Genomic DNA, 16,659 nt, shown 5'->3' with positions numbered 1-16,659 from the left:
TTTGGTTCTATACATTTTTTTTTTCCCGCAATGACTTGAACAATATATTAAAATTATTATATAAATATTAAATAAATATATAAAATAATTATATAAATAATTATTGAAAACAATATGAGAACAGATGCATTGCATCAGTTCTCATATTGTTTTCAAGACATTAACAGATGAGCAATGTGAAGCATGTGTGCTCATCAGCAAAGAACTGTAAAAAGTTAAATTTAAAAACTCACGCCAAGCTTTGTATAGTTTCTGGATACAAATTCACTGAGTTCAGCGTTAATAAAGATCCTTTAGTATTAACACAAGCACTTTTGATGAGTGTATAACCATTGTCTTCAGGTGAAAAGAACAAATTTTAACAAAACAAACGTGCAGGATGTTCCAAAGGAACAGAATATTTAAATTCAAACCAAGTGTCTGGAAATTCTGTTAAGAACGTGCAACTAGTTTTTGATATGTTCGAATCTTTATATCTTACGATGCTAGCGGCGCATGCATGGAAATGCTACCGCGTTGGCGATACAATGTTAGGCACGTTTCGTTTTTTAGACGCCGATACAAGGCAATCCACACCCCAGGTAGATCGAGGGTGGGAACATTGCACGCTTCTGAAGTAGCCGTGAGAAGCACTAAACCCCTGAAAACCCCTAGAAAACCCCTGACTTAGAAAAGTCAGGGGCTTACACGATACACCTAGAAAATCCGGCAACGGGAGCTATTACAAGAGACATAGTAGCAACAACAGGAATTTCCTGCCTTGCTGAGCATCAGGATGACATAGCCAAAGGAAGATGTTCTACAGAGCTCGCTAAAAAAGTTCTGGAGCAAGGCTACAACCCGTTATGGCCCAGAACGGCAATAATTAAATGCTGCAACAATCGAAGGCTGGTGTTCATCTGGGAAGTGCTTCTCACGGCTACTTCAGAAGCGTGCAATGTTCCCACCCTCGATCTACCCGGGGTGTGGATTGCCTTGTATCGGCGTCTAAAAAACGAAACGCACCTAACATCGTATCACCAACACGGTAGCATTTCCATGCATGCACCACTAGCATCGTAAGATATAAAGATTCGAACATATCAAAAACTAGTTGCACGTTCTTAACAGAATTTCCAGACACTTGGTTTGAATTTAAATATTCTGTTCCTTTGGAATATCCTGCACGTTTGTTTTGTTAAAATTTGTTCTTTTCACCTGAAGACGACGGTTATACACGCGTCGAAAGTGCTTGTGTTAATACTAAAGGATCTTTATTAACGCTGAACTCAGTGAATTTGTATCCAGAAACTATAGCAGAGAACTGATTACTGATGATGAAACTTAGATTTTTTGTATAAAGTCAACCTCTTTGAAAAAAAAATTTCATGCCACTTTATGTTTTTCTTTTTGCTTTTATCTATTTAACAGAATTAGGAACATTACTATATAATTTAATTCTCATGAAATAATTGTTTACTATTAAACTCTGTCAGCCAATTGCAGAGATGGCGTTTACATTATATTTAAATTACATTACATTACACTACGAAACACTACATCATTTCTGTTGATTACATTACATTAAATGACATTTAACAGCTGAATGGCATCTAGACATTGGCTGGCTGAACCACGGTTTAAAATGTGTTGCAAAGATGACGATCATCTATTTCTGAATACTGTCTAAATGAACCTTGGCAAAATTGCTCTTACATCGCCATTACTCTACTGTTTTAGGAGTTCTTCAGCCAATCAGGTTATTCATTTGTGGCATCTGAAAAAACTCTGAGGTCATCAGCTATATTCTGAAAGCTTCTGGAACATAAAATCTTAAGGCTGTCAACAATCATTGTTCAGCAATTAATGACAATTCTTTTCCATTTCAATATTTAATTTCATTACCAATATGGTCAGAGCCGGCCCTACCATAGGGCGAACGGAGCAGCCACTCCAGGTGCTAAGTCCTAGGGGGCGCCTCAGTGGTAAAGAAAATTAAAGGAAAAAATATTTTTTTCACTTTTTGATATTTTAATTGCAAGCATGTGACCAGTATGTGAATGGCCTTATCTGTTAAGATGTGTGTGGGTGGGGTTTCACCCTCAGGCGCCATAATAAGATTGCGCTCCATCCTAAAACTTGCCTCGGGCCGGCACTGAATATGGTTTAAAAACCAAACAAATCCAAATTTAGAAAATTTATATACTAAATTTGAAATTCGTCTTCAGAATAATTCCTTAAAAATTATTCCGACATTGCTCTCTCCCTTTGTAATTGTCAAGATGAATAATTTTAAATATTAATATTTTATTATTATTCTTATCGTACTTTATTTATATAAAAGGATTTTGGTAATTATTAAAATTGTCTCATTTGTTTAACAGAACATTCTGACCAAGGGATTAACAATAATGACCATGAAATGCATTAATGTATTATAACTGACATGATACTTGAATTGTAAATAAATGCATCTGATTTAAATTAATTGTAGTTTTATTGGGTTGTTCAGAAAGTAATTTCGTTTTTTTTTTTTTGTGGAAAAAAATGCTGCTTTCGATTTTCCATATTTGATGGGACACAAAAAATAAACAATTGCACAAAATCAAACAAATTTTTTTACAAATAAGCCTTAAAATGCTAGCTGTCAAAATATATAATGATAATACGGTTTAGAATGNTTTAAGTTATTTTTATATTAATTTGTATAATAATATATGTTAAATAAGACATAAACATATGCACACAGAAATGTATAATAATACATTAATTAGTTCATTTTTTGTGACGAAGGTACTGACTTTTCTGAAAATCTTGTTTTTTTGCAATAAAGTCGTGAAGTTTCATTTGTCGCTTTTTTCTCTCCTTAAGCAAATATCAGTAGCAGAAGATCGCATCCTGAATGCCTCGTTTTGCTTTTGCACTCCTTTCAAAATCTAGATCATTTGCTACAATTTGATCAACGATTTCGGTTATCTTATCAAACTTTTACTAAGGAAATCTGTAGAGAATTTTTTGAGTTTTTGTTTTCAGAATCTCTGTTTTCCAGTTCTACATGGATTCCTTGTTCTGTTAGTTCTTGAAGTCATCGTTGGTAAGGCTCTTACCAGAAACCTGCAGTAACTTCCCAATATCTTGCTCATCTACATCTCCTGTATCGATTAAGTTGACAATTTTGTCAACTTAACGATACAGTGATAGGCTCTTCTCGATGAGAATTCTTGGATACCTTCAGCCATAACTTCTTCCACACTCCGTTCATGCAGTTATCAGTTAATTCTTGCCAAGCCAAGTCGCTATTTCCTATGGCATCCATGATGTTATATTTTTTCCAAAATTGCACCAAACAAACATAGATTTAAGGGAAGTACAGCGCTATGACGAATTGCCACCTTTTGCTGATTGGTTTGTGTTTGGGAATAATTGTATTATATACAAATCAATGAAATACTGCATTAATTTGAATCAGCATAAATTTTGAGTGTTTTTTAGGCATCAAGCAGACCACATTATATTGAATCAGCATTAAGTGGGGTTTTACTGTAAGTCTTGAAATGTCAGCTGTCAAAATATATAATGACAAAATGGTTTAAAATGAAATTGGCAGGTAAGAATACAACTAATTCCTCTGGTGGTAAAAAATGAAATTACTTTCAAACAACCCAATGTCTTTGCCCATTTGAATATCAGAATTGGAACATTTAAAACAAATTTAAAGTATTTAATTTTATTATTTTGCTCCAAGCAATTAATTAATGAATAATTTTGTCGATTCATACCATTTACATTTATCAAAGGAACAATATCCACTTTTATTTAAACTTTTCCACAAACAAAACTTTCACTCAAGTTAAAACACCATCTAAACCTGCTATCAAGGAAGTTTAGACAGTAGGACAACTTACCAGTTTCTAAACACTGTCTAAACAGTGGCAAGCAAGAATCACTGGCTCTACAATGTAATTTTTCTGAACCACAGTCTAGACCAGTGTTTTTCAACCTTTTTGAATATGCGACCTCTTTACAAGTTAAAAAATTCTGGCAACCCCCTAGGGCGATATTAAAACTATATCAGTGATTTTAAAAATTATGTATTTAATTTTCTTTCTGTTGAGAGAAATTATTGTTGATTAAAATGAGAATTTAAGAAGAATCGACAATAACTTAAGACACGTATAGTATGAAACTTCCTTTTCATTATAACATTGGGCTCTGGGTGCTATTGACCTTTTTTTTATTTATTTTTCTTTAGGACGAGAGTTCTGAACTTCTACTTTTCTACTTATTACTTCTTTTTACAAGTCAGCTCAACACTTTTTCGGTTATCATTTTCTGGGGTGGGCGTACCCACCCAGGCCCCATCCTGGTGACACCCATCGTTCAGACCTAAATGCCAATCAAAAAACCAATTATACTGTATAATAAATAGGTACAGCCTTCTCGCTAAAATTGTAGTTTTTTTAAATGTAGTGCAGGACCTACAAACACTTGTCTTTTTCTTTTACCCGCGACCCCCCGTGTAAGGCTTTGCGACCCCCCTGGGGGTTGCGACCCACAGGTTGAAAAACACTGGTCTAGACTATCTCTAAAGCACTATTGGCACCTAAAAACATTGTTTCTGCAATTGGCCCTTTTAGTCACTGGCTTCATTACTGTCAAAAAGATTTTTTTATTATTTTCTAAAATAGTACAGTAATGTGTATTAAGTGTTCTTTAATGAGAATTTCTAACTGCTGAACTGAAATACATATACTTGATAATTCTGTCTTACAATATTAACATAATAACAAAAGCTTCAGATCACAAACAAAATTAGAAAGTAATTTTGTTTGTGATCTTAAGCTTTACAAGAAGATACATAAAATGAAGATACATCTCTTAAAATACACATTTCAGAGATACATGAAGATACTGAATTATATGTTATTTCGAAACTGTGTTGTACTAAATTTTTGAGAGTATTAAACACAAGATTGTGTTATTAATCAATCACATGGCTTCTTTTCCATCTTTATTTAATTGATATGGTATTTCTACACGTTTCAGGCTTTTGGCCCCTCATCAGTCAACATTAATCACGAAATGGCACTTGTACACCATAAGTTTGCATTTACAGACTAGAAGAATGAGGTGGTTACACGGACATTTTAATTTTCAGTGCATTGTTGGTTATATTCATTCCTCTTATAAAAGGTGACAAATATACGTTGTTAAGTCCTTTCGGATGTATTTGTTGGCTCATTTACAAATTTAAGGACTTTCTCATAATTTGTACAAATTTCCTTAGTATAACTTGTTCTACTTTTTGGTTGAACTTTTGCTTAGCACTATCAGGTAGTGTTTCTGACTATTTACGACAGTTGAAATTCTGACTGTCTTGAATAGTCAGAAACACTACTTGATAGTGCTAAGCAAAAGTTGACTCAGTGACAAAAAAATCACTAAAATAATTACTTTAAATATTTTTCATTCTTTAACAAATCTGTTGCAATAAGTACTTTATACAATCATAATATTTAATTTTTATTACTGTAACTACAAGTATTGTTAGTAATTTCAACAAAATATATTTAATTTAAACTAATTTAGTGAATATATTTAAAAATACTTTATTCTCTACAATGGGCTGAAGTTTGACTTTTAACTAATTGTGGAGTATCACTTTATCCTCACAATTCAATTTAAGTGCCATTTATTTATACTTGAAGATGTTTATTATTATTCATTTATTCATTATTTAAAAAAAAAAATATATTCTCTATATACTGTANAATATTTTTTCTACTAACAATATAATTTTTTTATTCTTTTATAAATTAATAATTTTAAATAAAATATAATTGTTTAGTTATGTTTTAACCAACAAATAGTTGATAATTTAATTTTTCTTAATTAAAATGATTTTTTGATAGAGAATTTTGTAGTTATTTATACATAAAAACTAAATCATGCAATGAATCATTATATAAAATGATTCTGTATATAATACTAAAAGTTTGTTTTTTAACTTTTATGAATAAGTTATCACATTTTTAATTAATTTATTTATATATCAATATATGAAACATGAAATGCCGTAATGTAAATGCCAAAAAACTTTGTTTTTTGGGAGATAAAAAATATTTTTTCTATCAATTTTACAATAAAATGGTAAAAACCTCACTAGGTTACAAATTCTCTGGAATAAATAATTGATGTAAACATAATCTGCAATGTCATTGTACACTTCATATACATTGCAATATATACTTCATTACAATATATTCAAAATATTTAAATTTAAGTTAACAAATTTTTTGTTTTTATCTGAGTTGTATCATTTCTTTACACTAATTTTATATTTGAAAATATCCAACTTACAAACTTACAAAGTAAATTATAAAGTACAGTAATACCTCAACTTACGCGAACCCGGAGTTATGCGATTTTCAAATCTCGTTGAATCGTCTTTTGTTTGAGCGCTAGGCAACTCTTGATTAGTCACTCCCCCACACTATTGTTCAGCTTACATGTTCGGACGTGTAGCGCGGAATCAACACATAGCTACAATTTATTTTGTGTTATTTATTTCTGTGTATTTTATATCTACGGAGACTCGAGAGACTCTATGTGGTGATTTCTTGTAACCGTGAATAAATCAAAAGACGAGATAAGATTAATGAGAACATTTATTAGCTTACATACATCCGAATTTTGATTTTACGCAAATTGTGAAATTATACCCTGACATACGCGAATTCAACTTACGTGGTTATCGCTCGGTCCCACCTATCGTGTAAGCTCGGGGTATCACTGTATATAAAATATTTTAAAGTAATAATATAACATTTAGCAAAAATTTATATCTTAAAACTTTGCAAAACTATAAACTTAAACTGATATTTATTATTATTAATTTTTTTTAATGTAGTTGCCACTTTATTATTTTTAACTGGTGAAAAAGCTATCAGACATTTGTTTTCAAGAGAAACACATTATCAATTTGATATAATACCAATGTTGGTTGTATTTCCATTATACTTTTTATTGGCCTGTTGGTCTGCGGGGACATCAATTGCTAGTGGTGTTGTTGTACCTAAAATGTAAGTATTATTTACCATTTTACAATAAAATGGTAAAAACCTCACTAGGTTACAAATTCTCTGGAATAAATAATTGATGTAAACATAATCTGCAATGTCATTGTACACTTCATATACATTGCAATATATACTTCATTACAATATATTCAAAATATTTAAATTTAAGTTAACAAATTTTTTGTTTTTATCTGAGTTGTATCATTTCTTTACACTAATTTTATATTTGAAAATATCCAACTTACAAACTTACAAAGTAAATTATAAAGTACAGTAATACCTCAACTTACGCGAACCCGGAGTTATGCGATTTTCAAATCTCGTTGAATCGTCTTTTGTTTGAGCGCTAGGCAACTCTTGATTAGTCACTCCCCCACACTATTGTTCAGCTTACATGTTCGGACGTGTAGCGCGGAATCAACACATAGCTACAATTTATTTTGTGTTATTTATTTCTGTGTATTTTATATCTACGGAGACTCGAGAGACTCTATGTGGTGATTTCTTGTAACCGTGAATAAATCAAAAGACGAGATAAGATTAATGAGAACATTTATTAGCTTACATACATCCGAATTTTGATTTTACGCAAATTGTGAAATTATACCCTGACATACGCGAATTCAACTTACGTGGTTATCGCTCGGTCCCACCTATCGTGTAAGCTCGGGGTATCACTGTATATAAAATATTTTAAAGTAATAATATAACATTTAGCAAAAATTTATATCTTAAAACTTTGCAAAACTATAAACTTAAACTGATATTTATTATTATTAATTTTTTTTAATGTAGTTGCCACTTTATTATTTTTAACTGGTGAAAAAGCTATCAGACATTTGTTTTCAAGAGAAACACATTATCAATTTGATATAATACCAATGTTGGTTGTATTTCCATTATACTTTTTATTGGCCTGTTGGTCTGCGGGGACATCAATTGCTAGTGGTGTTGTTGTACCTAAAATGTAAGTATTATATTTATTATTTTAATTAACTTTAAAAAAAAATATTTTTGGTTTAAATTGAAATTATTTTAATAACAAATTAAATTCAGTAAGAAATGTCTTAATAAATTATTTTAAATTTTAAGCTTTTATTTGTCATTTTTCATATAATTGGGAACTATAATGGCAATAATTGTTATATATCAAATATCAACAATTGATAAATAAATAACTATACAGTATTATTTAAACACTGTTTCTATCTACTTTAAAGGAAGAAATAATGTTCAGTTTTAATGAATATAATGAATAGTAAATTGTAGTTTAAAAGGCAGATCAAAATTACCATATAATATGCACACAATTAAAAATATCCACAATTAAAAATAATTTTAATTACAGATATTTTTAAATAATATATATTATTAATTTTTGTTTTGAAATGTTAAATGAAATACTATAATTGTTGAATTTTGAAAAACTTCAAAAGAGAAATCCTTGTGGTGTAGATAATGTTCTAATTAAAAAATGTGAATTTTACATGTATGCAAAATTTGTTTTTTTGGAATTGTTTGAAAATACATTTTATACCGATGTTTTCATAAATAAACAAAGAATTTTTATACTTATTGATTTTTATTTTTCATTAAATAATTTTTTGGATTTCGCAGATACAGTGTGACCATAAGATATAATCAAATAATTGATTCTTTGCTGACTATTAGCAATAAAAATATCTATTTATCCTCAAATGTCTGTTTTCTTATCATTTCATCAAAACAGTTTTTGAGTTATAATTTTTGCAGACCGTTAAAACTTTTCTATGAGAAATGTTTACACTCAAATCAGTGTTTGAAATGTGCCTTGGATATCATCAATGAGGAAAATTATAACAGATATCAAATTTTAAAAATCCATTACTGTCAATTTTAATTATTTGATAAATATTTAGAAATAAATAGAATATTTGAGAATGAGATGAATGCATTGTTAGTGGCAATAATATGAAATATTTTTAATATATCTTTCATTATACTTTTACTGAGTTTACTACATAATGTTCTCATATCAACTATGCAATTCTTGAATGCTATGTATGCTGCAATTTGTCAATATCCACAAAATTCAAATCACTTAAGTACAATTTGAATTAAAATTATGATTTTAAATTAGATATATAATATTATTATTGTGTTAAAATTAAAATGTTCATAAACCAAGGCTTTTCAAAAGAAATTTTACTATACATTAAAAGCAATATTCAAAAAGTTCTTAAAATATATATTCTATATCATCTCTTATATGCTTTTTAGATGGTAAAAGAATAATCAAAATTTATATATGCAATATGTAATCATATAAACCATTTAACTGATTCCATTGAAACTGACATTCATTGATATAAATATCAACTTTATTTTATTTCATATCCTTTTAGTGAATGTCTAAAAAACTGAAGATTATAAACTGTAAATTATGAAATTTATATTTCTGTACTATATTGATATCAACAAACTACCTATTTTGATTTTGAAATGTTTTCTTTAGATATTTATATTTTTGAAAAGTAGTTTTAATAACATACAATCTAAATAAGAATGGATGAATATCAGAAAAAGTTTTTGCTTTAAAAAATAATAGTTTTTATAAAATATAAAACTCACATCTCATCAAAATTATCTTATAAAAACTTATATAAAATCTATATTTTATAAAGGTTTTTGTTCAAAGATGGTTATAAAAACTATTAACAGTTGAAAATGTTATTCTTAATTAAGAAAATAAATTTATGAAAATTGTTTTTTGAAACTTTATGAAATGAGAATAATTTATGATTCTTTATACTAGTTCTTAGATAAACGATTGAATAAATTGATGTTGCTAAATTAGAAAATTATCCAGGAAAATTTTATAAAATGAATTTTAAGAAAAATATTTTTGATGATTTACTTCAAATTGTGTTTTTATATATAAACTGCACTAGCAAATATTTATTGTGACATCATCACAATGCCAGGCTGCAATTTTTAATCATATTTTTTAAATTTATTTAATTTAAAATATATGCTGTCCACCTCAAATTAGTAGTGTCTTGCCCCTGTACATACTTTTCCTGTTAGCAGTCAACTTGTGCTGGTCATCTAACTCTTTTCAGGGGAAAATTTTTTGAATTGAAATAACACGAAGCATCAGAAGTTCAATCGGGGCCTCCTGCCCAAATCGCTAGTGCAGTTTATATATAAAAAGACAATTTGAAGTAAATCATCAAAAATTTTTTTTTTTTAATTCATTTTATAAAATTCTTCTAGATCAATTTTCTATTATAGCAACATCAATTAATTCAATCTTTCCATATCTGGTCTCGGCTTTCATCTATGTAACTCCATTCTAGAGATTAGAGAAGGACAGACAATAGATGACAGTGGAAATTTATAGGTCCATAATTTTTTTTAAATTGCATCCAAACAACTTTTTTATGTAATAAAATAACAGTACAGTATATGAAAGAAATAATGTGAGAAATATTTATCATTTTATTAAAAATATTTATTTATATAAATACAATTCTTAAATTATTCAACAATAAACACTTTTATAAATTGTATTTTATTTCTATATAAAAGTTTAAATTAATTAACTTTCCAAACTTTTACCTACTGAACTTTTCTCTTTTTCTTTACTAACACAGGTATTCTAATATGAGAATTTCTGTCTAGAAAATAAAATATTAAATTTAATATAATGTTATTAAATAAGGTTCATACTCATAAAAAAAAGTAATTATAATGAGCAAATATTTATTGTGACATCGTCACAATGTTGGACTGCAACTTTTAATCATATTTTTAATTTATTTTTTTAAAATATTAATATATTTTTTCCATCTCAAATTGGTAGTGTCATGCCCCTCTACATCATACTTTTCCTGTAAGAATAGAGTCATCTGTCGAACTGCTTTTAGGGAAAAAATTTTGAATTGAAAGAACATGGCTTCCAGTTTGCATCAGAAGTTAGTATATAGTTAATTGGGGTCTCCTGCTCTTAAGCTTTTCATATATGGTCTTGGCTTTCATCTACAGTAGAGCGTCGTTTATCCGAATCAATTGGGGACTGGGGTTGTTCGGATAACTTATTTTTCGGATAACCGATTATGTACGAAAAATATATTAACCTATTTCATGTTGAAATTTTTTTCCATTGCGTGTTGCTTTGCGTTGAATTTTCATCGATGTTAAGTTTAACGTAAACTTTTTAAAATAATAATCATGGCTATTGTATCGTTAAAAATTATTTTTTATTTTTTACAAACAAAATAAATATATTGAAAAATATAAAAACAAAAAAAATCATACTTTAGAAGTTAATATAGTATCAAAAACGTTTGATTCAGCATGACACACAGTCCTCAGAAAAACACCACACAAAAGTACCAGTGCTGCCAGCTAAAATACATACACAAATAAAAAAATATTGGATTAGCCCAAGACATAGCCAAAGATTGCAGCGCCACAGCATTAGCAAAAATTTAAATTTGCTGACTAGAATGCTTTCGGATAACCGACATTTCGGATAAATGACGCTCTACTGTATTTAACTCTATTCTTGAGATTAAGAAAAGATGGATGGACAGTGGGAATTTATAGGTTTACAATTTTTTCAAATTGCAGCCCAATTACATATGTATTTGTTAAATTTACAGTATATGTAGATAAGTGTTTTATTAGAATTATTTATAATTTCATTTTAGAATCAAACAAAACATTTACCATTCTGTAAATAATTTTAATGTGAACTTGACAAACATTTTCAATCTTAGACAAGATTTGGTTCAGGTCAACAACATTTAGAATGCACAGAACTATTTATATTTTGTTCCAATATTTAAAAAAATTTAAAAGATGTAAAATATAAAATTGAATAAATAAAGATTCAGATATCTTTTAAAATGTATAAAATTAAAACAGATACAAATATAAAAAGTAAAAATATCACAAAAATAATAATAACTAATTCATATTGTCCCAGTTTTTCATAAAAGTATTGCCAAGCATATAAGATGATTTTCCATCCTTAAAATTAATGCAATTGCCCGATGGGTCAGCTATGTATATTCCTAAAGCTTTTAGAACCCTTTTTGGACAGTATGCAAGGATTGTTTGATTAATGTGGTCATCTGGAGGTTGGTTTCATGCCGGTCTCTTTGGTGACATAAATATTTCTTGTGTAAGATCAAAAACGTTTGTTGAATTCACATTAAAATTATTTACTGGATGGTAAAGGATTTGTTTGATGTAATTAATTATCAATCTAGTTATTGAGAAGTTAATTTTATTTCATTTTAGGTTGATTGGTGGATTGATGGGAAGACTTGTAGGAAGAGGAATGGTAGACATTTTTGGTGTCCATACTGAAAGTTATTGGGGATGGATGGATCCAGGTGCATTTGCTTTGTTAGGTGCTGCTGCGTTTTTTGGAGGAGTTTCACGATTAACTATGTCTCTGACAGTTATCATGGTGAATAATGTTGCATCATTTAATTTATAGAAATTTGTTATTTTAAAATAAGCTTGAGTTGTTTTGCATTTTATTTTAAAATCAATTCTAGATGGAACTAACCAATGATGTTCAGTTTTTATTATTAATAATGGTGGCAATTATGATTGCAAAATGGATGGGGGATTTTGTCACTCATCCATTCTATCATTCATTATTGGAATTTAAGTGCATACCATTTCTGGATTCTGAACCTGTTATTTATTATAACAATAATAATAAGTAAGTTTTAACATATTTTATTATTATTTTACATAATTATTATATATAACATTTAATCTTTTTAAATACAGCTTAAATCTAGAATTATTTGTGGCTAAACATGCAGCATCTGCTCCTGTAAAAACTGTAAATACTATTGAAAGTGTATCACATTTAGCCAAATTATTACTCCACACTAAACATTCAGGTTTTCCTGTAGTTCGTAACATGGGAGATCAAGGTGAAAATACATTCTGTGGTTTAGTGACAAGGTTTGTTTGTTCATTCTTAATATTATCTAGTTGAATAGTTTAACATCTTATTTTATATTATAAATAAAATATTAAAAATATTGAATGAAAACTTACCTCAAAACAATTACCCAATTGATCTAATTTAAAGAATCATCAAGGTAGCTTTCAAGCTAATAGAATTTTTTAAAGAAATATTTTTTAATTTATTGTCATTTCTTAATATTTTTTAATATTTTTTTATTTACATATATATCTTAATATTTCTAGATAAAACACTTTAATTAGAATTTTAAAGAATATGACATTTTTTTAAAAATTTTATTATTTTTTTACCTGTTCTTATCATTAGCTTTTGCATAATACTTCCTATAATATTACATTTATTTGATCACATAACTCTTTGTAATCATTCTATAAGGCAACATCTATTAATCGGTAAATACTCATAAGTTTTTTGCTACAAGCTAAGCATTTTTAAATTATAATTTCTACATTTTGCTCATTTTGGTTGAACCTAATTCTTGTATAAATGAATATTAAAAAATATTGATATGTTTAAATGAAATATATCAATAAAGATAGATTTATTGATATAAAAAATGAAAATAGATTTAAATAATCCTATAAAACTTAGAGCTACAAGTTTAAATTAAAACCTCATCTCTTATCATTGAAATTAAGTTAAACATACTGTAAACAAATGAAATATTCAGTCAAATACTAGTGTAAAAAAATTGACTAAATTTTTCTTTTCATTTTATTTTTTTTAATTTGTTGAGTTTTTGCTCTGTACACAGTAAGATTTTTTCATGCCAATTGTGAGTTTGGCCTCCACAATGAAAGCAGCTGGGTGATGAGGGACAGGGTTTAACATATCAGGAACAGATCATTCTCAAAAAATTCCTGGGGAATTGCTTGTCCAGGTTCAATTCTATTTCCCCCAGAGCAGTTGGCTGATGCCTTAAGTAGATAGATGGCTGTATGGTCCTAGCAATCTGTATGTTCTGTTTAAAATTATTCAAAAAATATTTTATTTTTATACATGAAACTGTTTTAAATATGTTTGTAATTTTTCTTGTCTATCCAGTAAACTTTTTGAAGAATACCATTTGTCATAGCAGTCATATGTCATATTTTGTTAAATAAGCCATTCAACAAGTAAATTCTCTCTTAAATTGTTATTATGTATTTGAATTACAGTGATTTTAATGCTACAGTTATAGTATTATTTATTTACATTTGCTCAGTAATGCTATATAGCATTAGATCATTACCTTCAACAATACAATTAATATGTCCCATAAAAACTAAAACAATTGACAACAATAAATAAATAAAGTACATATAAATTATTAAAAGCTAAAAACAAGATTTAAAAAATTACAAAATATATAAAAATATATAAACTATACTTAATTGAAAATAACATGATAAAAACAAAATATGGGTATATAATAAAAAGTTACAATGGCAAATTATTCATTGATCATTAAAGCATTACTCATTGTAATGCAGTTTCCATAATAATAATATTCTTAATGAAATAAATTTTGAATAGAGTGTTGAAGTTTATCCAAATACCTAAGAACAAAATTTACCTAAGATTAATATAAACTAAGTGAAATATTATTTAAATGGATCCTGAAAACTATATTTGTTAAAAATATTTATTTTTTATATAAAAACATCATCAAAATATAAATAAAAACAATGTCAATTTTTTTTATTTTTTGAATAAAAAATGAATTCTTATAATTTTTCATTTATTACTTTTTGTTGAGAATTTTTTGTTATAATTTAGTAATTTAGTGCATTTTTATTAAGTGATTAAAACCAACAAAAATTCTTATGTCAAACACAATAAAACTTTTTCATTTGTATAATATTTAAATAGATATTCGTTGAAGATTAACTATTTATGATGTTTCTTCAATTGTTTTTAATTTATTTAAAATCTTAGGAAAAAAACTAAACAAAACAACAAAGTTCATTTTAAACAAGACAAATTTTGTATAAAAGAAAGTTATTTGTTCCAAATATCATTATTGTTTGAATAAAAAAAACAAAATAATAGTATTTTATTTATAATTTATTTTAAACATTGTTTCTTGTAGTAATTTTACATGAACTTGCATAATAAGTTACAAAGACTTATTTAAATTTTTATATGATGAATTTTTAACAATGTTATAAAAATTTATTGACAAACTGTTTTCATTCAATTTGATAAGCCATTTTCTACAAAGATTAACAAAAAAAATGCACACATTAGGATAAATTATTGAAATTTTCATTCTAATTGTAAATAATCTATAATGTTTTTGTTTAAGTTTTAAATTTTAAAAATTTCATTTGTAAAACTTACACTGTAATATTTTAAATTGAATTGAAAGAATTTTTATTAATTCTTTCAATTTATAAATTACAGAACAGAAATAAGTGTTTTATTATGCCATGAGAAAGCATTTGAACAATGTCAAAATTATGGAGAAGAAGAGCCAGACATTTTAGATGTGGATTATTCAGAGGTAAGNGCAGTTGGCTGATGCCTTAAGTAGATAGATGGCTGTATGGTCCTAGCAATCTGTATGTTCTGTTTAAAATTATTCAAAAAATATTTTATTTTTATACATGAAACTGTTTTAAATATGTTTGTAATTTTTCTTGTCTATCCAGTAAACTTTTTGAAGAATACCATTTGTCATAGCAGTCATATGTCATATTTTGTTAAATAAGCCATTCAACAAGTAAATTCTCTCTTAAATTGTTATTATGTATTTGAATTACAGTGATTTTAATGCTACAGTTATAGTATTATTTATTTACATTTGCTCAGTAATGCTATATAGCATTAGATCATTACCTTCAACAATACAATTAATATGTCCCATAAAAACTAAAACAATTGACAACAATAAATAAATAAAGTACATATAAATTATTAAAAGCTAAAAACAAGATTTAAAAAATTACAAAATATATAAAAATATATAAACTATACTTAATTGAAAATAACATGATAAAAACAAAATATGGGTATATAATAAAAAGTTACAATGGCAAATTATTCATTGATCATTAAAGCATTACTCATTGTAATGCAGTTTCCATAATAATAATATTCTTAATGAAATAAATTTTGAATAGAGTGTTGAAGTTTATCCAAATACCTAAGAACAAAATTTACCTAAGATTAATATAAACTAAGTGAAATATTATTTAAATGGATCCTGAAAACTATATTTGTTAAAAATATTTATTTTTTATATAAAAACATCATCAAAATATAAATAAAAACAATGTCAATTTTTTTTATTTTTTGAATAAAAAATGAATTCTTATAATTTTTCATTTATTACTTTTTGTTGAGAATTTTTTGTTATAATTTAGTAATTTAGTGCATTTTTATTAAGTGATTAAAACCAACAAAAATTCTTATGTCAAACACAATAAAACTTTTTCATTTGTATAATATTTAAATAGATATTCGTTGAAGATTAACTATTTATGATGTTTCTTCAATTGTTTTTAATTTATTTAAAATCTTAGGAAAAAAACTAAACAAAACAACAAAGTTCATTTTAAACAAGACAAATTTTGTATAAAAGAAAGTTATTTGTTCCAAATATCATTATTGTTTGAATAA

At 27.1% G+C, this 16,659-nt stretch overlaps 1 protein-coding gene across 1 annotated transcript in view; it reads left to right on the top strand.

The window, feature by feature from the left end:
• The window catches only part of LOC111621841 (chloride channel protein C-like), a 44,249-nt gene that overhangs the window by 16,796 nt on the left and 10,794 nt on the right, over positions 1-16,659 (top strand). The window contains exons 10-14 of the mRNA XM_023364104.1: positions 6,890-7,061; positions 12,348-12,519; positions 12,611-12,780; positions 12,852-13,031; positions 15,442-15,541. Of these exons, the coding sequence (XP_023219872.1) occupies positions 6,890-7,061; positions 12,348-12,519; positions 12,611-12,780; positions 12,852-13,031; positions 15,442-15,541 (794 nt within the window). The remainder of the gene's footprint in view (positions 1-6,889; positions 7,062-12,347; positions 12,520-12,610; positions 12,781-12,851; positions 13,032-15,441; positions 15,542-16,659) is intronic.

The sequence above is a fragment of the Centruroides sculpturatus genome, unplaced genomic scaffold (genome assembly GCF_000671375.1).
Source record: "Centruroides sculpturatus isolate CEXI.00-Female unplaced genomic scaffold, Cexi_2.0 scaffold327, whole genome shotgun sequence".
NCBI lineage: Eukaryota > Metazoa > Arthropoda > Arachnida > Scorpiones > Buthidae > Centruroides > Centruroides sculpturatus.
The sequence above is the reverse complement of the archived record's forward strand: the minus strand, read 5'-3'. Positions and strand labels throughout refer to the sequence as shown.